General features: G+C 41.2%; 1 protein-coding gene across 15 annotated transcripts in view; it reads left to right on the forward strand.

Annotated features, from left to right (window-relative positions):
* Positions 1 to 2,369: 2,369 nt before the first annotated feature.
* The window catches only part of SKAP1 (src kinase associated phosphoprotein 1), a 300,217-nt gene continuing 278,640 nt past the window's right edge, over positions 2,370 to 23,946 (forward strand). For 5 of the 15 annotated variants that reach the window (XM_055257340.2, XM_055257342.2, XM_063628799.1 and 2 more), the window contains exon 1: positions 2,463 to 2,682. In XM_055257340.2, coding sequence (XP_055113315.2) covers positions 2,637 to 2,682 — 46 coding nt within the window. In that variant the 5' untranslated portion in view covers positions 2,463 to 2,636. Of the gene's footprint in view, positions 2,683 to 23,946 lie in introns of all 15 variants that reach the window. The other 10 variants (XM_055257337.2, XM_055257339.2, XM_063628803.1 and 7 more) reach the window with 6 other exon arrangements.

The following is a 23,946-nucleotide window of genomic DNA, read 5'->3' on the forward strand; positions in this document are numbered from 1 at the left end:
AGGAAAGCAAGGCAAAGTTTAGGTTGACATATGGGGAGACTTTGTTTCCCTTGCTGTATTTTTTTTTTTATAACAGTTTAGATTTACCAAAAAAAAAATTGAGATGATAGCGCAGACAGTTCCCACGTATCTTTCCTTGCTTTTTAGTATGCCTCATAAGTACTTCAAAATGATTCTAGAGCAGCTACAATTTTATAGGTGAAGTGGTGAAGTTGGTAAAAATGCCATGGGGGTACCTGGTACTTGATTCCAAGCCTGAAAGAGGTAGTCTGCCCATTGCTATACTTTCTTTTTTTCTTTTCTTTTCTTTTTTTTTTTTTTTTGAGACAGAGTCTTACCCTGTCACCCAGGCTAGAGTGCAATGGCCTGATCTCGGCTCAGTGCAACCTCCGCCCCCCGGGTTCACATGATTCTCCTGCCTCAGCCTCCTGAGTAGCTGGGATTACAGGCGCGCAACACCATGCCCAGGTAATTTTTGTATTTTTAGTACAGACGGGGTTTCACCATATTGGTCAGGCTGGCGTCAAACTCCTGACCTCATGATCTGCCTGCCTCGGCCTCCCAAAGTGCTGGGATTACAGGCATGAGCCACCGCGTCCAGCCACTCATTGCTATACTTTCTCAGGGCGGGAAGGAGGATGAGCAGGAGCCAGATACCCCAGAGAGACTGATGCCAGCCTCTGTCCCCTCACCCCAATTTACTGCAGCTTGTAGGTGGGTCATGTGACACTGAAACCAATGCACCACTCCTTTTCAGATGGCAGGATGCACTGTACTCCTTAAAGGATCACACCCTCATCTTTGAGGCTGTATCTCTGGATGGGAAACAGTACAAGGAGGCAGGCACTTCTACCACTCATCCTCGATGATTTCTTCTTACTGCTCTTGCCTCGTCTGCTAGGTTGAGTCCATCATTATTCCCCTTATGGCTGTTATAAAATCCATTTTACCCACTTCCCCTTTTGTCTTTTCTTACCACTCCTAATCTTTTCTACATATTCTGTAGGTTGAGCCTGAGAATAGAAGCGCCATTTTTTACAAAGAAGGAAAACGGCAGAGGTGGAGATGTGTGAGGCCACATACTACACTGGAGCTCTGGTTAAGTCACTCCCAATCTCAAAAATTGTCAATGGCTCCCCAGTGCCCACTCAATTAAGTTCAACATTCCTATTCTGACTTTCAAGTCCCTTCACAGTAGAGCTGCAGTTTATCTTGACAACCATAGTCTTTCTACAACATCCAGTAAAAGAGGGCTACTAACTATTCCTCAAGCTGGTGAGGGCTCTTTCCATCTTTCTTTACTCTAGTCTTTCCACCTGGAAAGTCCTCCTGTCCTTTCAAAGTCTGTTGTGTTTTTCAGAGCCCATCTCAAACACCACATGCACCTTTAAACACTCACATGCACACTGGCACTTCTTTTTTTTTTTCTTTTTTAAGAGACAGGGTCTGGCTCTGTTGCCCAGGCTGGAGTACACTGCGGTGATCATAGTTGGCTGTAACCCCAGACTCCTGGGCTCAAGTGATCCTCCTGCCTCAGCCTCCCAAAGTGCTGTGATTACAGGTGTGAGCCACAATGCCTGTCCTCTTCCCTCCTTTTCTTGTGTTCAACTCCCTTCTTTTATCAACCATAGCACTTTATACTTTTTTCATGGCAGTTGACCTATTGTACTTAAAAAACTTCTTTATTTTGAGAATTACAGATTCACAGAGAGTTTAAAAAATAGTAGAGGAACTCTGTCTACCTTTACCCAGTTTCCCTCAAGGGTAACATCTGGCACTATTACAGTACCATGTCACAACCAGGACACTGACACCAACTGTCCCTTGAATGAGACCCTGTGATTTTGTCCTTCACTTTCCTCCCTTCCGCAGCTCTTGGAGGGAAAGGGCTCTGTTCTCCTCTCTCTCAGCTTTCTCCCTGAGTTACCCCTTCCTTTCCTCAGGGCCTTTCCAGCCTGAGGGAGAATGGCACAGTTTGGTTTCCTGTGTCCCTTGCTGCCATGCTGCCGCGATTCTCCCAAATGTTGGTGCCCTTATATTGCTTATTGGGAATTCATCATTTCCTTTCAACATTATGGCTTCCCTAAGAGCGAAGTTTTGCCCTCTTTTCTGGGGATGGAGATGTGAACTGGACCGGCAATTGAGGGGCGCTATGCTCGACGGGGATTCATCTCTTCCTTGGATTCTGCCTCCCCGCACCCTACTTCAGTCACCCCGTGGTCTTTCAAATCTGCCACCGTGAGGTCAACTGTTCGGTGCTTAGGATGGAGTCTCCAAAGCCGTGGGTCCTTTGAGCCTTGTGAAGTCTTTTGTTTTGGTGGGTGCTGGAGGGGCGCACCTTTGGCCTCGCATGGTGCAGTGCTTCCGGCACACCCAATCCTTCTACCCTGGGGCCCCGGCGTGAGCGCCAAGTGCACCCACGCCCCGCGCCCCGTCCCGGTTCCCGCCCGCCGCCCGCCGCCCGCGCCTCTTCCTGACGCGCCTGGGGACCCACGGCCCCGCCCCGCGGCCGGGCTGGGCGAGCGGCGACCGCGGCTGAGGTACAGGTGCCTCGCGGTGCAGCCGGGTCGCCTTCCAGCCCGTCCGCCTCCCGACCAGGGCCCGCGCCCCGTCCCGCCTCTCTCCCGCCCAGCCAAATGCAGGCCGCCGCCCTCCCTGAGGAGATCCGTTGGCTCCTGGAAGGTAACGCCCTGGCGCAGGCCCCCTCCAGTGCTGAGCCGAAGGCAGAAACGGGCGGGACACCAGGCCTCCCACGGCCGCGCTTTCTTTTCAGCTTCGTCACTCTCCTCCTTCTAGAACCTTAAGGCTTTTAGAGCCCTCGACTCCCTAGAGCCAGCTTTCCATCCTCTCACCTCAGGGCCCCTTTCACTCCCTGGAGTCCCACATCTTTTTCCTTGAGGCACCTCCACGCCTCCACTTCCCCTCCCCGGCTTCTAAAGTCCTCAGGCCGGGTTCTTGGTCCCCCATGCCACCTTGCCTGGTCTTCGACCTGTCCCTTTCTCCAAAGGACTGCGCAAATCTGTAGGGTTTCCCGTCCCCCTCCTTCCCCAGCCACGACTTCCTCACCTCTCACAGAAGACCCCAAACCTTCCTGCTTAGAGGTCTCCGAGGCTCTCCAGGGGGCTGCGAGGGGCTCATGGGATCCCCATGGGCCAAGGCCAGGTGGTTGACGTGAGTTTTTGTCAGTGCGAAAACCCCAGCCCTCCCTTTATCACCCTGCAGACGTCTAGGGGTCTCACCCACCCCAAGGCAGGCTCATTCTCAGTATGGGATTTCCTCCTTTTCTAGAAGTGCCCCCATTGTGGTGTGTTCACCTTCCAACTACAGTGTCTAAGTGGTGGTTTAAAGAGTTCCGGCCATCCCCATCAACACTCAACACACACTGCCGACACTCCAAAGAGACGTCGTAAAGAGACCTTGCTAACGGGCAGTTTCATTTGCTGGGTTTCATGGTGAAAGTCACTTTTACTTGCTTTCCTGTAATTAACCTTCCAGGGAGGACAGAGGCCTGGAACCTGCAGTTGCATAAGGGTCCCAGGAGGAAACTATTCAGAATTAAGCCTTTTGGCATCTAAGTTGACATATTTGACACATATTTAACAGATGGCCTGCTTTGGGCAGGTCATATTTTTGGCAAGCAGTATTGTTTTTTCAGTTTCTCTCAATTTAATTGGTTTTATATCTCCATTACCTTGTTATCTGGGTATAAATGCTTCCTAATCAAATATTTGGCAAGTCTTTTTGGTGTCTGTTTGTAGCACTATTTCCATTCTGGATTGCTTCTATGTAAAAGCTGTCAACTAGATATTTCTTTTGAGGTGAGGTTTCCAAAATCCATTTTACTTATGATCAGAATAAATCTAAATTTTGGGGGTAGAAAACTATTTGCAGGGTAAAAGAGCATTATCTGGGGGTCTAAGAAGAAACAATCCAGCCTTTCCCTCTGTTGTTGGTTCAATATTAGGCTTGTGAAGGAAGGCTGTAATTATCTTTGGTTTCTAGGAGAGAAGGAACTGTGGCAAAAAGTTTAACTCTGCCCTTCAATTGAAAGATATAAAGTGATTCTTTTTATTAGTATCTCTCATTTGATGAGAACAAACCTATTTTATAAGCTTATTAAACTATACTTCGGTTTTGTGTCTAGGCTTGGTAGAAAATTCTGTTTTATTTTCAGAGGCTTGCAATGAAATCCATTCCTTCAGCATTTTTGAGGTGCAGTTCTTTATTGTTCAAAACTGACACTTTGGTAAACAACTCATTTCTGCACCTGCCACCTTCCTTTAGCTTAGATTATTTTCTAGTTAGCTGACTGTTTTTAATTGAAGTCTTCAGATCTCCTTCTAAAGCAGAACGTTTGTTTGCTGACAAGTAGAGCAGGGTATGAATAGAGATTAATTGCATGTCACATACTTCTGTATCAAGCTTGCTGTGTCTTAACAATCTCTGTTGGTGCTCAGGTCTTTAAAATATATGAAAGAGTCTGAAACCAAATTATAAGGAGCTTCGTTGGTTGATGTATTTCTTTAAGGCTTTTTTTTTTTTTTAAGTTTGCAATTAGAACTTGAATCTGAAGTAGAGAAAAAAATGTAAAGTGTGATTCATCCAGTGATTCTATTGAAAAATGTTTGAAGAATATGTTTTTGAAAGGTTCCTGTAATAATAATAGCAACATATTGGTTACAAGTTTTATTTCTTATGGAACACAGTCTCTGGTGTAGACCAGGAGGATTATTCACTGTGTTACAAATAATCTGTCGATATTAGAAACCCAAAATGGCCATCAATTTGTTGTTTGTTGCTATTTGTCTCCCCACCACACACTTTTTAAGGTTAACTGTTGACAATTAGAAAAAATAGAGGTCCTGATCTCTATATAGTCACTCTGTGGGAGGGAGTCACAGGATGTGACGGCTGCAACTCTAGTGCTGCCACATGGCTGTGGGGGTGGGGTTTCCACAATGAATTACTACTTTCATAAACCAAGGCATAAGCATTTGCACAGTGATTTAACGCTGAACATCACAACCATAACTTAAGCATTTATTTATTTATAACTACACAAGCATAAATGACAGGGGCATTTTTTGACATAATGTGTGTGCTTTTAAGAATAAAATATGTAAAGCATTGTGAATGGTAGATAACAAAATTTTGCATAATGAAGAAGAGAATACAAATTCTCAAGGCCTAAAATTAATTTTGTTTAAATATAAAATTTGAAACATTTGTAAATGTTTCATTTGACCTAGAAACCTCACTTCTAAAAATCTGTCACTGAAGTTAAAGGTCATGAAGTAGTATATGCACAAAGATCTATCCTAAATGTTAATAAGCTGGGAGACTCAGGGTGATGGTTGAATGAATTATGGGACATTTGTCTTACGGAATACTTCACAGCCACTAAAAAAGTATTCTGTGGATCTGTATATAGGCTTGGAAAGTGTCCATGGCATATTTTTAAGACTAAAAGGCAAAATGCATGATAGTACATGTACTATCCTATTTTTGCTTGAAAACCAAAAGACAAAACCAGAAAAGCCACATATGTTATAAATATTTGTGTAAGCCTAGGAAGAAGTAAAAAAGAATGTATACCAGACTGTTAACATTGGCTTCCTTGGGAGAAGAGTGAGAGTTTGGAGGAGGGGAGGTTATTAATTTTTATTTCATACATCTTTGTGTTGTTTGAATTGTGACAATGACCATGTATTACTTTTGTAAACAGGAAAAAATAAATAGTAAGGATATTTAAAAGAAAAAGGAACAAAAGACAAATAGAAACTCAGAGCGGTCAGAGTGCTAATGGACCATTAACTATGCTTGTGGTCATGTTTTTCTCTTTTTAGCCCTGAGGGGTATGGAAGGTGGAGAAATTAAAAAAAAAAAAATGCTATCTTGGATTCTTGGCAAATATCAAAACAGTGTGAGGCTTCTAGAGTAACTCAGGAAATAGCTTCTTTAGATAGACTCTGTCAAGCTCTCATATAGAAATAGTAACTAGTCCCCATCAACAAATAAATACCTCATAGATAAGTAAAATGGAGGGTGCTTTCTGCTTTATTGAAAGAGGAGGAAATATTCAGTCTGTTTTCAAATAATGGGGCTTCAGATGTAGAAGTTATCTTTTTGTTTCTGTTTTGTGATAACCACACTGAAAACAAAAACAATGAAGTGCTGGCAGTTGCATAATCTGCTCCACGGATATAAACATAATCAGTCTCTTCTTCCTGGTCTTTCTAGCCCTGCTTTTGAAGTCAGAAGCAAAAGGGACGAGTATGAAGGAGGTGGAATAGATATTTCTTTGGTTTGTAGTTTGTCCTGTGTGATGGAATGGGGCCTACTGACATTACCCTGGTAGCTGATAGGTCTCAACTGTCTACATGGTACTAAATCCTGCCCAGAATATGGATTTAAGCCAAAATAACATCAACAACCTGGCTGCATGTAGTAGCAATTGCTAGGTTAATGCTGATTCTGATATGCCTATAGTTATTTATTTTTAAACTTCCTTGTAAAGAAGCAGTCATTAATCATTTCCTTCCAGATTGTTCTCCAGATCTGTATTAGTCAATGCAGCCAATCATAAAATCCGTTTCAGTATAGTAAAATTCTAACTATGGGAAACTTGCAGAAATGAGTTGCTCTGGATAGCTGAGGAGATTCTCTTTAAGCACTCTTATCTTTTTATTATAAATATTTGTGATCAGGTTTTTCCTAAAATGCATTAGGAACTTTTCTTCTTTAGCCAACCAGTCTACGGCTATCTTCAAATGAACCTCTTTAGAGCACTCTTTAACTCAAAGTTGTTATAGTGAATATCTATTATCATACTTTATGGTAATGTATTGTTTAGGATGTTTGGCCATAGTTGCCCCTGAACTGCTTTGTAAGTGTCTGTGGCTGCTTTATATTTTTATTTTCATTATTTTTTTCTTGCTGTTGGGCCAAGGTCTATCACTTTGCACCCTTGTCTGTGTGTCTACATTCCCAGTGCTTCTGGTACATCAGATAACCACGTTAGTTGGAATTGAGATATATGTAAAAGAAGTTACAAAGGGCTTTCTTGGTGAACAAAGTACCCACAGCTTTAAGTGTGGGCTTTGTGAGATGTATTTTGGCTGCTCAGAATCTTTTTTGCTTAATTTTTGAAACTGGATTGTCTTCCAGATCAGTGACGCTACTGCTCAGTTGAATTCTGAAAAGTGAGATATGACTATAGTTCTATTTCTTTTTTGTGTTAAAATTTTCTGATTATAAAAGTAATAATGCTAATTATAGAAAATTTAGAAAACACACAATAGGATACAGTTACTCAGAATCAATAATTGTTAAATTTCCATGTATTTTTCTCAGTATTCATTATATGGATATACTTTAAAAGTTGGGACATATTTGTGCACAGGTTTGTCTATTGATTTTTCTACTTATAATTTTTCACTTGTTATCGTCTCCTGAGGGTTTTCTTTTCTTTTTGAGATAGAGTCTCGCTCTGTTGCCCAGGCTGGAGTGCAGTGGCGCAATCTTGGCTCACCACAACCCCCGCCTCCCGGGTTCGAGCGATTCTCCTGCCTCAGCCTCCTGACTAGCTGGGACTACAGGCGCACACCACCATGACAGGCTAATTTTTATATTTTTAGTAGAGACAGGGTTTCACTATGTTGGCCAGGCTGGTCTCGAACTCCTGACCTCATGATCTGCCTGCCTCAGCCTCCCAAAGTGCTGGGATTACAGGTGTGAGTTACCCTGCCTGACCTTCCTGAGGGTTTTCATTTTCTTTTCTTTTTTTTTTTTTTTTTTGAGACGGAGTCTCACTCTGTCTCCAGGTTGGAGTACAGTGGAGCGATCTCGGCTCACTGCAACCTCCGCATCCCAGGTTCAAGTGATTCTCCTGCCCACTCTCCTGCCTCAGCCTTCCGAGTAGCTGGGACTACAGGCACACGCCACCACACCCAGCTAATTTTGTATTTTTAGTAGAGACGGGGTTTCAACATGTTGGCCAGGATGGTCTTGATCTCTTGACCTCGTGATCCGCCTGCCTCGGCCTCCCAAAGTACTGGGATTACAGGCATGAGCCACCTTGCCTGGCCTTTCCGGAGGGTTTTCTTAGATCACGGCTATGCTCTGGATGTTTGCGACTCGCCAAAATTTTTATGTTGAAATCTAATTACAAATGTGATGGGAGGTGATTAATGCCCTTATAAAAGAGGTCCCAGACGGCCGGGCGCGGTGGCTCACACCTGTAATCCCAGCACTTTGGGAGGCTGAGGTGGGCGGATTACGAGGTCAGGAGATCCAGACCATCCTGGCTAACACGGTGAAACCCCGTCTCTACTAAAAATACAAAAAATTAGCCGGGCGTGGTGACAGGCGCCTGTAGTCCCAGCTACTCGAGAGGCTGAGGCAGGAGAATGGCGTGAACCCGGGAGGCGGAGCTTGCAGTGAGCCGAGATCGCGCCACTGCACTCCAGCCTGGGCGACAGAGCGAGACTCCATCTCAAAAAAAATTAAAAAAATAAAGAGGTCCCAGAAAACTGCCTTACTCCTTCCACCATGTGAGGACACAGTTAAAAGGTGCTATCTATGAACCAAAAAGCAGGCCCTCAGCAGAGACTGAATCTGCCATTGATCTGGACTTTCCAGTTTCCCACTTGAGAAATAAATTTCTGTTGTTTATAAGCTACCTAGTTTGTAGTATTTTGTTATAGCAGACCAAATGGAATAAGACAATCATTAAGTGGGTTTTTTTTCCTTCAAGTTATATATCCTATTTTTATTCCACAAATAGTTTTACCCTAATGTCTTAAAATAAAAATCGGACCAGGCATGGTGGCTCATGCCTATAATCCCAACCCTTTGAGAGGCCGAGGTGGGAGGATCACTTGAGCCCAGAAGGTTGAGGCTGCAGTGAGATGTGATTGCACCACTGCACTCCAGCCTGGGTAATGTAGTGAGATCCTGTCTCAAAAAACAAACAAGAATGTTTTCCCTGCTTAACTTGTTCATTTCTTACTTTTGGTACCATGAATTTTTCATCCTTGAACTCTATTTTATCTCTTAGATATTAAGACTGTGCTGTTGACCATAACAGCCACTAGCCACATGTGGCTATTTCAATTTAAATTATTAACTAAAATTAAATACAAAAAAAAAGTTATTTCCTCAGTTGTGCTAGCGACATTTAAGCTGCTTAGTAGCCACAGTGGCTACTGTACTGGACAGTGTGTAAAGTCCTGGTAGTTGATGATCTAGAATATAATGCTGAGTGAATTTCTCAGGAAGGGTTCTTTGATAATAGGCTTACTAAGCCTCTGTACGTCTGAGAATGTGTCTCCCTTATTTCATAGAAACTTAGCTGCGGGCACGATGTTCTGGGATCACACTTTTCCCCTTCCTTCAACCTCCCCTCAACTAAGCCTCTAAAAGTTGTGCCATTATCTTTTGGCCTTCAGTTTTGTGAAGGAGAAGTGTGATGCCAGCCTGGTATATTTCATTTATAATCCACTCCTCTCAGCTGGGGGTGTATAGAATATTTTTCTTTGCTCTCAAAAATGTCATTAGTTAGTATCAAGGTCTTACTTAGACTTTTTAATACTTTTTGTTGTTGTTGTTCAATAGCATGCCAGGAAGGCCTTTTAATAATTTTGCCTGGTATGTAGTGAACCCTCTTGATCTATGGACTGAGGTCTCCCTTTGATTTGAGAAAGTTTTATTCTATTATGCTTCTGCTCTATCTGTTTTATTCTGTCATACTTGGGTTTATAGCATACATATATTGGACTCCTGATATGCTGTCTCTGTTTCATCTTTTTTACTGTCTCATCTGTCATTGCTTTCATTATGGTTTTAAATTCAACATTTATTTATTTTTTAAAAAGTTGCCATGTATTCTTTCCTCATCATTCATTGTCTCATTTTCATTACATCTATAAAGTGTTGATTTGTACATTTAATGACTTTTTGGATGTTGCCGAGAATTAGAAATTTTCTAAACATTTCTGTTCTTTAATGATAAATCTGCTTCAGAAGGAGGCATTTCTTTAGTTCTTCAGGTGGTCTTTTCTTTTTGAACATTAATGTTTTCTCATAGGTCCTATATATTTTCTCTGTGTGCAATTTGCCTAGATTCAAATTCTAACTCTTCCACTTTCTTAACTACAATTTACTCACTAAATAGACCATAGGCCTCTGTTTCTTGATCTGTAATATTGAGATAATAATGGTACCTATCTGTAGTATTGAGATAATAGTGGTACCTATCTTACAGAATTTATATGAAGAATAAAGGAATGAATATTTGAAAAGAATTTAGAACAGTATCTGGTATGTACTAAACACCATATAAATGTCAGATAAATAAAATTAAATTTTTTTTCACTTGAGTAATCCAACTGACCTCTTTTGTTTGTTTGTTTGTTTGTTTTGGCAGCTGCCTTTCCACAGGGAAACTCCCAGTCATGGTCTTTTGCTTATATTGGTGGCCCATCCCTGTTTTTATCCTTTTTCTCCATTGCGGGAGGCTTTTTGTTTTTTTTTTTTTTTTTTTTGAGATGGAGTCTCACTCTGTCACCAGGCTGGAGTGCAGTGGTGCAATCTTGGCTTACTGCAACCTCTGCCTCCTGGGTTCAAGCGATTCTCCTGCCTCACCCTCCCAAGTAGCTGGGACTACAGGTGCGCACCACCAAGCCCAGCTAATTTTTGTATTTTCAGTAGAGATGGGGTTTCACCGTGTTGGCCAGGATGGTCTCGAGCTCTTGGCCTCGTGATCTGCCCGCCTCAGCCTCCCAAAGTGCTGGGATTACAGGTGTGAGCCACTGCGCCCAGCCCGACTTTTAGGGATTCTTTCAAAATCTCCATTTCTTTCCTTCAGAGTCTAGTGATCATTTTGATGAGAAACTTTATGGAGGAAGGAGAGAGAAAATTAGCTTCATTGCTTTTGTTGTCACCTAGCCTGCAGTTCTCTGAATTTTCTATATTCTTTTTTTTTTTTTTTTTGAGACGGAGTCTCGCTCTGTCGCCTAGGCTGGAGTGCAGTGGCGCAGTCTCGGCTCACTGCAAGCTCCGCCTCCCGGTTCACGCCATTCTCCTGCCTCAGCCTCTCCGAGTAGCTGGGACTACAGGCGCCCGCCACCACGCCCGGCTAATTTTTTTGTATTTTTAGTAGAGACGGTGTTTCACCGTGGTCTCGATCTCCTGACCTCGTGATCCGCCCGCCTTGGCCTCCCAAAGTGCTGGGATTACAAGCGTGAGCCACCGCGCCCAGCCTGAATTTTCTATATTCTTATAGATTCCCAGGCATATAATTTTTCTACCCTGATGTTTCAGTTGAAATTTTGTTTTGTCACAAAAGGATTCTATGAGATGGCACTTGAAGCTTTACCTAGTCTGTTTGTGTATGACTGAGCATATCAGGAAAGATATGTGTTCCTTGCCTTGTTATAGAACACCCTGTTTTGTGGCTGGGCATGGTGGCTTACACCTGTAATCCCAGCACTTTGGGAGGCCGAGGTGGGTAGATCACCTGAGGTTAGGAGTTTGAGACCAGCCTGGCCAAGATGGTGAAACCCCATCTCTACTAAAAATACAAAAAATTACCCAGAAGGTATGGTGGCAGGCGCCTGTAATCCCAGCTACTCAGGTGGCCGAGGCGGGAGAATTATTTGAACCTGGGAGGCAGAGGTTGCAGTGAGCCTCCTGCCTCATGCCACTGCACTCCAGCCTGGGCGACAGAGCAAAATTTGTCTTAAAAAAAAAAAAAGAACACTATTTTGTGTGTGTAAAACTAGTATTTTGCATTAATTCCCAGTTTTAAAAAAGGTCTATTCTCCTTCTCCCTTTTGTTTGCTAAAATTTAAAAAAACGTGGTAGAGATATTTGAACTTCATTCTGATTATCGTCTAGTGTTAGATGGACTGCCTAGGTCTTTTGAACTGTAGGTAAGAGCTGCTCCCCACAGAAGTTCACAGCTCTCCTCAGGATCAGGGTGATTCTCAAAGAGCATGCATTGTTGAGGTCAGCTTTCCCTCCAGGCTCCCCTGCTGCTATGCATGCTGTCTCTCCTGGGTTGTGTAGGCCCAAACCAGTGGTTGCCAACAGGGGTGATTTTGACCCTGGGGGCTTTTGGCAACATTTGGAGACATTTTGGTTGTCACAGCTCGGGAGGGTGCTCCTGGCATCTAGTGGGTAGAAGCTAAGGATACTGCTAAACTTCCTACAATACACAGGACAGTCCCTCCACAGTAAAGAATCATCCGGCCCGAATTGTCAATAGTGCTGAGGTTGAGAAGCCCTGGCCTAGACATATTTTACTTCTCAATATCCACAAAAGCCTATTCACATGAAGTCCCTATGAGTACAGAAAACATCACTGGAGAATCAGGGAGTGCCAGGATGGGGAGGAGGGGTTTATATTGCAGTCATGCAAATGATTTGAGCATTAGGCATTCCTATTCCTAAATACCCTTCTGCCACCCCAGTTATCAGTGTATATCCTCTATTCTTTCACTTGATTTAGTTCCCAGCCTTATGCCTTCTCATTGTCACTTTCTTTCTTTATCCTATCTGAAGTAAAAAATACATATATTTTTTTCCCTTCCACATGAAAAGGCAGTTTAACTATCTGTATAGTTGTTTAGGTTCCCACCCCAATAGCCACACACAGCAAAACAAGTTATTTTCCCAAACAATGACAGTTCTTTCCCTAAGAGGAACTGTAGTACCAGTTATTAAGATAATATTTTTACCTAATTTCATAAGTATAATACTTAAACAGTTTTTAATCATTTTAAATATAGGAAAAATAAGTATCAAGTTTTACCACCATCTGAGAATCTTAACATATTGACCTATCATAGATCTAATTTTTTCATGTTATAAGCCATTACACCCTACAGAAATCCTATAATTTCTGCTACATTTATTCATATTTATTTCCCCTGTGTTTCCGAGTTCATTGCTTGCTTTCCAGTTTGTCAGTGCTGCATTATAGGTTAGGTGATTATAACAGATGGATTTTCAGGTTTGGAGTCTTTGAGTTCCACTACTTAATTTTACTATCCAGCATTTACATGGAAGATAGGACAGATCTGAGCTCAGGAATAGAGTGGTCTTACCATCCAGATAGCAAGTCTTCCTCAAGGCTGCTGGCTCTAATAAAATCATTTGTGAATTATTTGAATTCTCATTTAGGGTCTCCTCCTAACATTGTAGATATTCTAATATGAGTATGTTATGGGAAAATAAAATTTTTATTCAAATAATAGATGCTTTACTAAAATATATCCAATGGCACATATTTGTACTTAGTTAAACCAATATTGTAGTAGCTGGAATTAATTAAGGTACTGTATTATAAATCTAGCATGAGAAGTATGCTGGGGTGTATAGGTAGCTACAGAAAACATCTATTCACTGCATTTTAATAAACCTTCTTAAACTACACTCCTTTAAAAATAACTTTTCTGGCTGGGCATGGTGGCTCACGCCTGCAATCCCAGCACTTTGGGAGGCTGAGGCGGGTGGATCACCTGAGGTCAGGAGTTCGAGACCAGCCTGGCCAACATGGTGAAACCTCGTCTCTACTAAAAACAAAAATTAGCTGGGTGTGGTGGCGCATGCCTGTAATCCCAGCTACTCTAGAGGCTGAGGCATGATAATTGCTTGAACCCGGGAGTTGGAGGTTACAGTGAGCCAAGATAGCACCACTGCACTCCAGGCTGGGTGGCAGAGCAAGACACTGTTTTGGAAAAAAAAGCCCCCCAAATTCTTTTCTTTCTCATAACTTTTTGTATGAGCCCTTTTATCCATTCATCCATCCATTAGGTTGGTGCAAAAATTGAGGTTTTTGCCATTACTTTTAAATGGCAAAATCTGCAATTACTTTTGCAACAGCCTAATATTTCTTTCTCCCTCTCTCCCTCCCTCTCTCTTCTTTTCTTCCTCTCTTCCTCCCTCCCTTTCTTCCATTTTTCTCCCTTTCTTCTTAGTACTTTAGGTATGACTTATATACTATTTATATTAAGTGTTGAAACTGGTTGACTTAAACATATATATACACCTATGTGACCACTCCCCAGATCAAGATACCTTATCAGTATACACCCACACCGTCTTCCATCCCCCTAGAAAGTTTCCTTTCCAGTCAGTATTCCCTCCCAGAGCTAATCACTGTTCTGACTTCTATCATAATGCAATCAGTATGTACTTTTTTGTATCTGTTGTCCACATAATATTTTTGAAATGTTATTGTGTGTATTGGTTTGTTCCTTTTTGCTGAATAGTATTCCATTGTGTGAATATTCCACAATTTGTTTATCCATTCTTATGCTGATAGACAATGAGTTGTTTTCAGTTTTTGGCTATCATGAATACAGCTGCTATGAGCATTCTTGTATAACTTGTTTTGTGAACATAAGCACTCATTTATCTTGGATAAATATATCTAGGAGTGGAATTACTAGGTCATAGGGTAGTTTTATGTTAAACTCCAAATACTTTTCTCAAGTGATTATACCCATTTTCCACTCCCACAAGCAGTATATGGGAGTCCCTGTTGCTCCATATCCTTACCAACACTTGGTATTGCAATCTTTTTATTTTTAGACATTTTGGTTGATGTCATGGTCCATGTATTTTTTAAATTATGAAAATAACTGATAGATATATTTTTATTATAGAATATTTGCACAACGTAGAAGTATATAGAATATTTGGCGGGGTGGTTGTTTGTTTTTTGGGGTTTTTTAGAGACAAGGTCTCACTCTGTTGTCCAGGCTGGAGTGCAGTGGCACGATTATGGCTCACTGCAGCCTTAATCTTCCAGGCTCAAGTGATTCTCCCACCTCAGCCTCCTGAATAGTTGGGACCACAGGCGCATGCCACCATGCCCAGCTAATTATTTTTATTTTTAGTAGAGATGAGAGCCTTGCTGTATTGCCCAGGCTGGTCTTAAACTCTTGAGCTCAAGCAATCCTTTCTCTCACAAAATGCTGGGATTACAGGTGTGAGCCACTGCACCCACCCTGGTTTGTTTTTATTGTCTTTTTTTTTTTTTTTTACCATAACAGTGTTGGAGACTTTTTCATGCAAATCAACCTATCCGTCTATCTATGTGTATATATATTTAAACTGCTACACAGTATTTAACAATTTATTTAGCAGTTGTCCTATTGATGGATGTTTAAGGTTTCCAAATATTTTATATATCCACACTGCTGTAGAAAACATCTCTATCTGTGCATCTTAGTGTACATATGCAGACATTTCTTTTTTTTTTTTTTGAGACAAAGTCTCGCTCTGTCACCCAGCCTGTAGTGGAATGGCACAATCTCAGCTCACTGTAACCTCTGCCTCCTGGGTTCAAGTGATTCTCATGCCTCGACCTCCCGAGTAGCTGGGATTACAGGCATGTGCCACCACGCCCAGCTAATTTTTGTATTTTTAGTAGAGACAGGGTTTCATCATGTTGCCCAGGCTGGTCTTGAACTCCTGAACTCAGGTAATCCTCCTGCCTCAGTTTGTAATCCCTGGGATTACAGGCGTGAGCCACTGCGCCTGGCCATATGCAGACGTTTCTATAGAATATATTCTTAGTCTCTCAAATAAAGATTGCAAAAGTGTTAATCCTGGATTTCTAGGCTGGCTGCTAGTTAAAACTTGATCTAAAGTACTCTCATTGTTTTAGTTTCTGGTTTTTGTTTTCTCTGTGTTGTGAGTATATAGGTATTTTCATTTTTCCTCTACAGGAGGTAGAAGGAAAATTAAAAATATAAACACTACACATTTCTTAGGTCATAGGGCAAACACAGTTAGCAGGTCGAACCTAGCCACAACCAGAACATGCCGACGACTTTTCTATTGTAATGCTGACAACTTCCTGCAAACCAAAACAAAGCTGGTAGGTATGAGGTATGATTTTAGCCTGCCAACACATTTTCCTTCTTGGCAAAAGGTAAAAAGTATATGCTTTAATTATGACATTTTTCAGATCAAAAGTTTTAGGTAAGTTTAAAACATGTTCTAGACAAACTGAAAGTCATTTTTCCCCACTATGGTACTTTTATGTAATTGATGTGAAAATAGGCAAGGTTTCCATGAAGGTTTCAATTAATAGGACAGGAAAATTAAACACTAAAGTCTTAGAGGTTTGATTTTAGTGATATATTTAAGAGTGACTGTAGAAATCCTAATGGTCTGATAACTTCAGTGTACCTGTGACAGGGAATTGGGAATTATTATTTTTGTTTCTACCAGAAGCTGTCAGTGAGACTTTATACAAGCGGGATTACCAACTAGGTTGCTTTCTTCCAGAAATAGCAATATGTAACTTAAAGAGATACTTGTGACATTTAACTAAATGTATAGAATACTCAGATACCCTAGAATGAAATGTGGTTTTCTACTGTTTCCAAGATGGAGATTGTTTTGGCATGGCAGGCATGGTTGGCTAGACATGACAAGGTGGTTAGGCATAGCCCATTATTTTTGGAAAGATTGTCTTACTGTTAGTAGTTCACTCATGGAAGTCCTGGGATGACACAAATTTTTACTCCTTGCCCACCACCACCAGTACAAAGAGAGCCCTGGGATGGGCCCCTAGGAGTCCCTCCTTCTCTTGTTCTCCTTTCCTCTTCTCCTCCACAAATCCAACAAACCTTTTTTATCCCTCTACCCTTTTCTACCCAGGGTTTCATCTCCAACCGGGAGGGGTGATGTCTGGTCTTTTAGGTTTTAACTGCTTCAGAGTATTCAGAGTGAAGTGTCTGCAAGATAAAGGAAACATTTTCCTTATAACTAGAAAAAAAACACACGTATCATTGAAAATTTAAGAGAAGATGAGGCTGAAATAGCATCCTGCTCCTACAATTTTTTAAAAGTCAATACATAGATTATTTTCCAATGTTCACTTAGATATTTTCTTATAGAAGCAATGTTTTTATGGGAAAAAGGACCAGTTTTTAGGCTGATTCGCAGGCCAACCTATTTTTTAAAAACTACTTTTCAAGTATTATACCTAGAGAAGAGGACTATAGACAATATTTTGATGGGGGCCCACCTTCCAACTTGGGCTTCTGAAAACTCCTTCTCTGCTGAATATCTCCCCCTTCTACTTGCTTCCTCTTTGTTAGTTGGGGGAGTGCACTCTTTATCCCCCTCCTCTCCAACTCCAAGCTCTGATGCTGGTACTTGTGACTGGGGAATGACTCCAATGAGCAGGGCTGGGCAGGAGTGAGGAGCTGATGGGAGCCAGGTTGGGGTTCTGAGGATTAGGGAAGAGACCATCTAAGTGGACAGAATGAGGGCAGGAATGGGGCCCCACGTAGGGAGGAGGTGAGAACCAGTGGAAGGACCGAAACGGAAGGGAGAACAGAATTTCTTCTTGTGTCTCTCCCTTCTTTCCCTCTCCTGCACTCCCACCTCCAACTCTTTCTGTTGAGAGTATGACTGCCAACCAACAGGCTATGAAAAGAGGAGAGGGGTTAGGGGATGGGACAAGGGATGATGGCAGAAGTATGCAGGGGGCTGATGAAGTAAAACGAGAATAAAATCACCAACAAAGGGAAAGAATGGACATTTCTGTAATTATGCCCAGTGAGGACAAGCATTCACATGTAAAGAGTATTTGCCAGTACTTGAGACTTTTATTTATTTGTTTTTTATTTTTTGCCAAAGGGTTGTGCTAACCCTTTTCCCCATAAACAAAAACCTCAAATATTTTCTTGAGTGTAACGCTAGAATAGGCGGAAATTTATGCCATTTTTCTTTTTGGAAATGTGAGTTCTGCTTTAGTAGTTCAAACACTTTTACGAAATTTCCCCTCTAGGAACACTTTGATTGGTATTGGGTCGGTGGAGTTGTTTTCAACAGCATTTGGCCATTCATCCTGTCTCCAAATAAAAGGTTGATTGAAGTGAACTTTTGAGTTTTAGAAACATATATCAACAAAAACCCTTGCAACTGTTAGGGAACACAGACAAATATTTTTTGCTTTTAGTGTACTAGGAGCGTTACTTAGAAAACAGGAGGCAACCTTAATCTTTTAGTAGTTTGAAAAATATGACCCATAAGATGTCATCCTCCTCTAAATAAACAAAAGAGCAGCTTTGTGAATGTACAAGATGAGAGAATTTGGGAAAATGTAAGAAACTTTCACCAGTCTACAAAACCTAGTGCTCTTGGGTGCATCCTGCCAAGTCCGAATCTTTACAACTGGCCTTCAAATTCTACAGCAGTTTTTCGCTGGGGTGTGATAATCATATCATGCCTCTAGTGTTGCAAATACCCTCTCTTCCCTTGTCCTTCAGTCATCTTTTCCTGTTTGCTTTTCCTACCCTGACTTGCTGGCATAGATATCTATAAGCTACCTGGAAGCTGAGAGAATTTTCGTTTTAGGGCAGCTATGAATTATAACAGAAAGATGCATTGTTGTCAGAGCTGTGTTTACCTTTTAAATATGCGACTTCAAATGATTTTGTATTACTTTTAGTACAAAATACTGTATATTGCTACAAGCTTGCCCTCCATATTAGTCTTTCACCACCCTCCTCCTGACCTCTGTGTTCTGCCCTCCAATTTGAAATTTTTTGTCTCTCCAACTAAACTGTGATCTCTCACCTCTGGACCTCTGCACATGATGCTCCCATGCCTGGGCCATTCTTTTCCTCATCTCACCAACTTCCCACCTTTTCCCCAGTACATGTTCTTGGCCTGTTAATTTTGGGGGTTTCAGGTGAAAGATGAGTTCTCTGAGAGGCCTTCCGTGATTTACTTTCCCCTCTAGACTAGGTGCCTCTACTATGGGCCTGTACACCCATCACTTCCTTTGTTGTCACAATTTATTCTAATTGTCTATTTAAGTCTGTATTCTTTGCTAGACTGTAAACTCTTAGTTAAGGTAGAGATTAGATCTATTTCGTTTACTTTTTGTGCTTAGCCTGTGATAAGCATTCAATAAATATTTCTTGAAGAATAAATGCTTTTAGACAATGTGGCATTGTTTATGGTTGTTTTTGATTTTGCCTTTTCTCTTTGGTCTGAGGACATTTACACCATGCGGTATCGTTCACTCCCTAGTTGAAGGTAACTGTGGGAAGACTCTGCAGCATCAGGTCCTACATAGAGTGAATGCTGCGATGTCAGAATCATCTGGGGGATGTTCTTGTGCAGTTAGTGGTGCTTTTCACACTGGGTGTTACACTTACAGGAAGCCCAAGGTATTCAGATGTGATTGCACATGATGTTTATATTAGAAGAGCTCTTGTTTGTAAAAGGTTGATCACTTTATGGAAAACCCACCAGATAGAATAGTGACCTTGGTTAAATAAAGGAGGTAATATATTGAGAGATCTTTTAAAATCTCTTCCCTGTTCAGTGGTGAGTAGTGTGTTCTGAGCAGGGTTGCCTAGGCCTCTTTGGGTTATGGGTTGTAATCACTGTGAATGGCATAATCTTGTACATTGAAGAGCAAATATATATATATATATTTATTTATTTTTGAGATGGAGTTTTGCTCTTGTTGCCTAGGCTGGAGTGCAGTGGTGTGATCTCGGCTCACTGCAACCTCCATCTCCCAGGTTCAAGCAGTTCTCCTGCCTTAGCCTTTCGAGTAGCTGGGATTACAGGCATGCGCCACCATGCCCGGCTACTTTTGTATTTTTAGTGGAGACGGGGTTTCTCCATGTTGGTCAGGCTGGTCTGAAACTCCCGACGTCAGGTGATCCACCCACCTCAGTTTGGTGCTGGGATTACAGGCGTGAGCCACTACTCCTGGCCCTGAAGAGCGAATGTTTTATATACTGGTCTGAAGTTTCCTTTCCTAGGTCTTCATCAAGTTTTGGTATCAGGGTTGTATTGGCTTCATAAAATGAATTGAAAAGCATATATAATACTAGAGATATGATCTCTCATGTAGGCCTTGCTTTTGACTTCTTTATGTTTTTTTTTGGTTATAAGCTTATTCATCTAGTAAGTTTGTGGGTGTATTTTTAGAGCAGATTTTTTTAAAAAGCTGGATGAGACAGATGGAAGAAGTTATCTTTGTGACCTTTTATTCCCCTGAGTAGTGCAGGTGAAGAAACAAATACTTAAATTAACATGTGACCTCCTAAAGTGTTTTGAAAACAAGTCTTTCAAAAATTAATATGGAGTAAACTTGAAAAGTAAAATCATAATAAAAACAACTTGTCCTTAGTGACATCATTGGGGGATAATTATGTTAATTATTTTGTAACAATTTTAGTATGAACAACTATAATTATGTAGGCTATTTTACTTATAATTTAGTAAGGATATTTGTCAGTTATTACTCAAGAAAGCTGGAGGAAAATGAATTTAGTAAGGAGAGTTGATGTTCAAAATTATATATATGTATAGTATTAATCATCTACAGGAATAAGGTATATACTTTAACACTTCACCTCCTGTAGGATCTTCTTTATTCCCCACTTGATCTCTGACCAGGGGGCTTCCCTTCCTTTTTCACAACTGCTTGAGCTGAGCCCACTACTACTGAGTGAAATGAAGATGAGAACCAAAAATTAAAGTCTATCCAACTTGTGAGTAATATTACTTCATGCTTGCATAACGACTTTTATTTTACTTATTTTTTCTGATTCCAAAACACATATTTTTAGAACATTTAGAAATATAGAGAATATAAAGATGAGGAAATTGGCGGCAGTTCACTACCCAGAGATGGCCATTGTTAATGTTCTGGTATTTATCACAGTGCCTGACTGGCACAAAGGAAGGACTCAGTAAAGATCAGGTTAATGAATGAATTGAACCCTATCTTTTTCTATTTGCAAAACATTAAGATTATACCATATGCCACTTTTTAAATTAATAGGCTTTATATTTTTAGAAGTTTCAGATTTATAGAAAAATTAAGCAGATAGTACAGAGTTCCCCTATTCCTCCTTTCCCCTCCAGTTTCCCTTATTGTTAGCATTTCCCATTAGCATTGTACTTCCGTTACACTTAATGAACCAGAACAGATACATTCTTAACTAAAATCCACATTTCATTCAGTTTTCTTTAGCTTTTGCCTAATGTTCTTTTTCTGTTCCAGGATCCCATCCAGGATACCTCATTTAATTTAGGCTCCTTGGGCTCCTCTTGCTGTAACAGTTTCCCAGACCTTTCTTGTTTTTGATGACCTTGACAGTTTTGAGGAGTACTGGTGAGGTATATTGTAGAATGCCCCTGTATTAAAATTTGTCTGTTCTTTTTCTCATAACTAGACTAGGGTTATGGGTTTTGAGGAGGAAGATCACAGAGGAAAAGTGCCATTTTCGTCCCATCATGTCAAGTGTACATGCTGTCAGCATGATTATGACTGTTAATGTTGACTTTGATCACCTGGCTGATATGATGTTTTTCAGGTTTCTCTATTGTAAGGTGACTTCTTATTCATCCTTTCCATACTCTTTGGAAGAAAGTTGCTATGTGCACCCCACACTTAAGGAGTGGGAGTTATGCTCCCCCACTTTAGAGTGGAGTAGTACATAAATTATTTGAAATTCTTCTGCACTGGAGATTCATCTCTTGTCTCCTATTTATTTATTTATTTATTTATTTATTTATTTATTCATTTGAGATGGAGTCTGGCTCTGTCACCCAGGCTGGCGTGCAGTGGCGTGATGCCAGCTCACTGCAACCTCTGCCTCCGGGTTCAAGCAATTCTCCTGCCTCAGCCTCTCGAGCATCTGGGATTACAGGTAGGCACCAGCACACCCAGCAAATTTTTGTATTTTTAGTAGAGATGGGGTTTCGCCGTGTTGGCCAGACTGGTCTCGAACTCCTGACCTCAAGTGATCTGCCCGTCTCAGCTTCCCAAAGTACTGGGATTACAGGCGCAAGCCACCGTGCCCGGCCTCACTTATTTATTCAACCATTTATTCATATAAGTATGGAATCATGCATACTTATTTTATACTTTGGGTTATAATCCAATATTACTTTATTTTGTTGTGGAAATTGTTCCAGTTTTGGCCACTGGGAGCTCTTTCAGTTGGTTCCTGTGACCCTTTCTTTTTTTTTTTGAAATGGAGTCTCGCTCTGTCGCTCTGTCGCCCAGGCTAAAGTGCAGGGGCATGATCTTGGCTCACTGCAACCTCCACCTCCCGGGTTCAAGTGATTCTTGTGCCTCAGCCTCCCAAGTAACTGGGATTACAGGTGCCTGCCACCACACCCCACTAATTTTTGTAGTTTTAGTAGAGACCAGGTTTCACCATGTTGGCCAAGCTGGTTTTGAACTCCTCACCTCAGGTGATCCGCCCACCTTGGCCTCCCAAAGTGCTGGGATTACAGACATGAGCCACCATGCCCGACCTCCTGTGCCCCTTTTGACATGTCCCATCAGTGTCTGCGTGCTTGTGCGTGTTTTCAGCACTTCCTTACTTTCTGACACTACAAGATCCTTTAGGCTCATCTTATATATTTCCTGCCCCAGTCCTAGAATCAGCCATTTTCTAAGGAGCCTAGGTTCCTTTTATTGAAGATTGGTCCTAGAAATCAAGATGTTTGTGCTAGGTATGCTCCTTGTTACTGTGATGTCATTCCTTTTAGGTCCTCTTAGCTGACAAAGCAAGGAAATACACATGTATATATTAATAATAACCTGATTTATATGTTTCTATATATAACCAACTGTATCTGTGTAAAGTAAAACATGGGCTCTTACTGATGTCTCCAATTCTAATTCATTACCACATAGATCATTCTAGACTCTTCTCCTTGCTATTCTTGCTACCTGTTCCCCTCCTTTCCACTCCAACAGTGAGAAACCTGGCACCCACCATTCATCATCCATTTACTTAATTGTTCAATTACAGTAAACATGTATAGCGGTATAAGAATTGTTAACCCATACACCCATGGCAAACAACTTTATTGACTAGAGTTCAGTATTTATGTTCAGTTCCTTTTGCCTTTAGTCTTACAAACTCTGCTCATTTCCAAAGCTACTTAGGTAGCACCTTTTCCCTTTCCCCTTCAGTGAATTTATTTCTTAGATTTGAAATACAGTTAGATTACGTTGTTACAGTTTACATTCTTTCTTGAAATCTCCTAACCTCCTAAATGATTTCTTGCACTTTGCAGGCATTAAGGCTCACTCAGTGTTTTAAAGTTCTACAGGTTTCAACAAATGCATGATGTCACGTATCTGCCATTATAGTATCACTACCCTAAAAATCCCCTGTGCCTCACCTGTTTATCCCTCACCCATTCTTGAACTCTATGTTTTTCTAGCTTGAGAGTTCATTTCTTTTTTTTCTTTTTTTTTTTTTTTTTTTTTGAGTCAGGATCTTGCTCTGTCACCCAGGCTGGAGTGCAGTGGTACAATCTCGGCTCACTGCAACTTACACCTCCTTGTTCAAGCAATTCTCCCACCTCAGCCTCCCTAGTATCTGGGACTACAGGTACGCACCACCATGCCCAGCTAATTCTTTTTTGTATTTTTGGTAGAGACAGGGTTTCACCATGATGCCCAGGCTGGTGAACTCCTGGGCTCAAGTGATTTGCCCACCTCGGCCTCCGAAAGTGCTGGGATTATAGGCGTGAGCCACCATACCCAGTCGAGAGTTCTTTTTAATGCTGAATAATATTCCAGGGTATGGATGCGTCACAGTTTGTTTATCTGTTCACCTATTGAGGGACATTTTGGTTGCTTCCACTCTTTGGCAATTATGAAAAAATGTGTTATAAACATTCACTTGCAGATTTTTGTGTGGACATAAATTTTTAGCTTAATTGGATAAATACTTAAGAGTATGACTGCTGGATTTTATGGTAAGACTATCTTGGTTGCACCACTTGCTAGGTGTATAACCTGGGAGCAAGTTTCTTTACCCAGAAAATGGAACAGTAGTATCTACCTCATAGGTAGCCCAGCCTATCCTGATGTGACATGATCTGATGTATATATTAGGAAAGATTTTATTTTAAAAA

Source organism: Symphalangus syndactylus, chromosome 20 (genome assembly GCF_028878055.3).
Source record: "Symphalangus syndactylus isolate Jambi chromosome 20, NHGRI_mSymSyn1-v2.1_pri, whole genome shotgun sequence".
Taxonomy (NCBI): Eukaryota; Metazoa; Chordata; class Mammalia; order Primates; family Hylobatidae; genus Symphalangus; species Symphalangus syndactylus.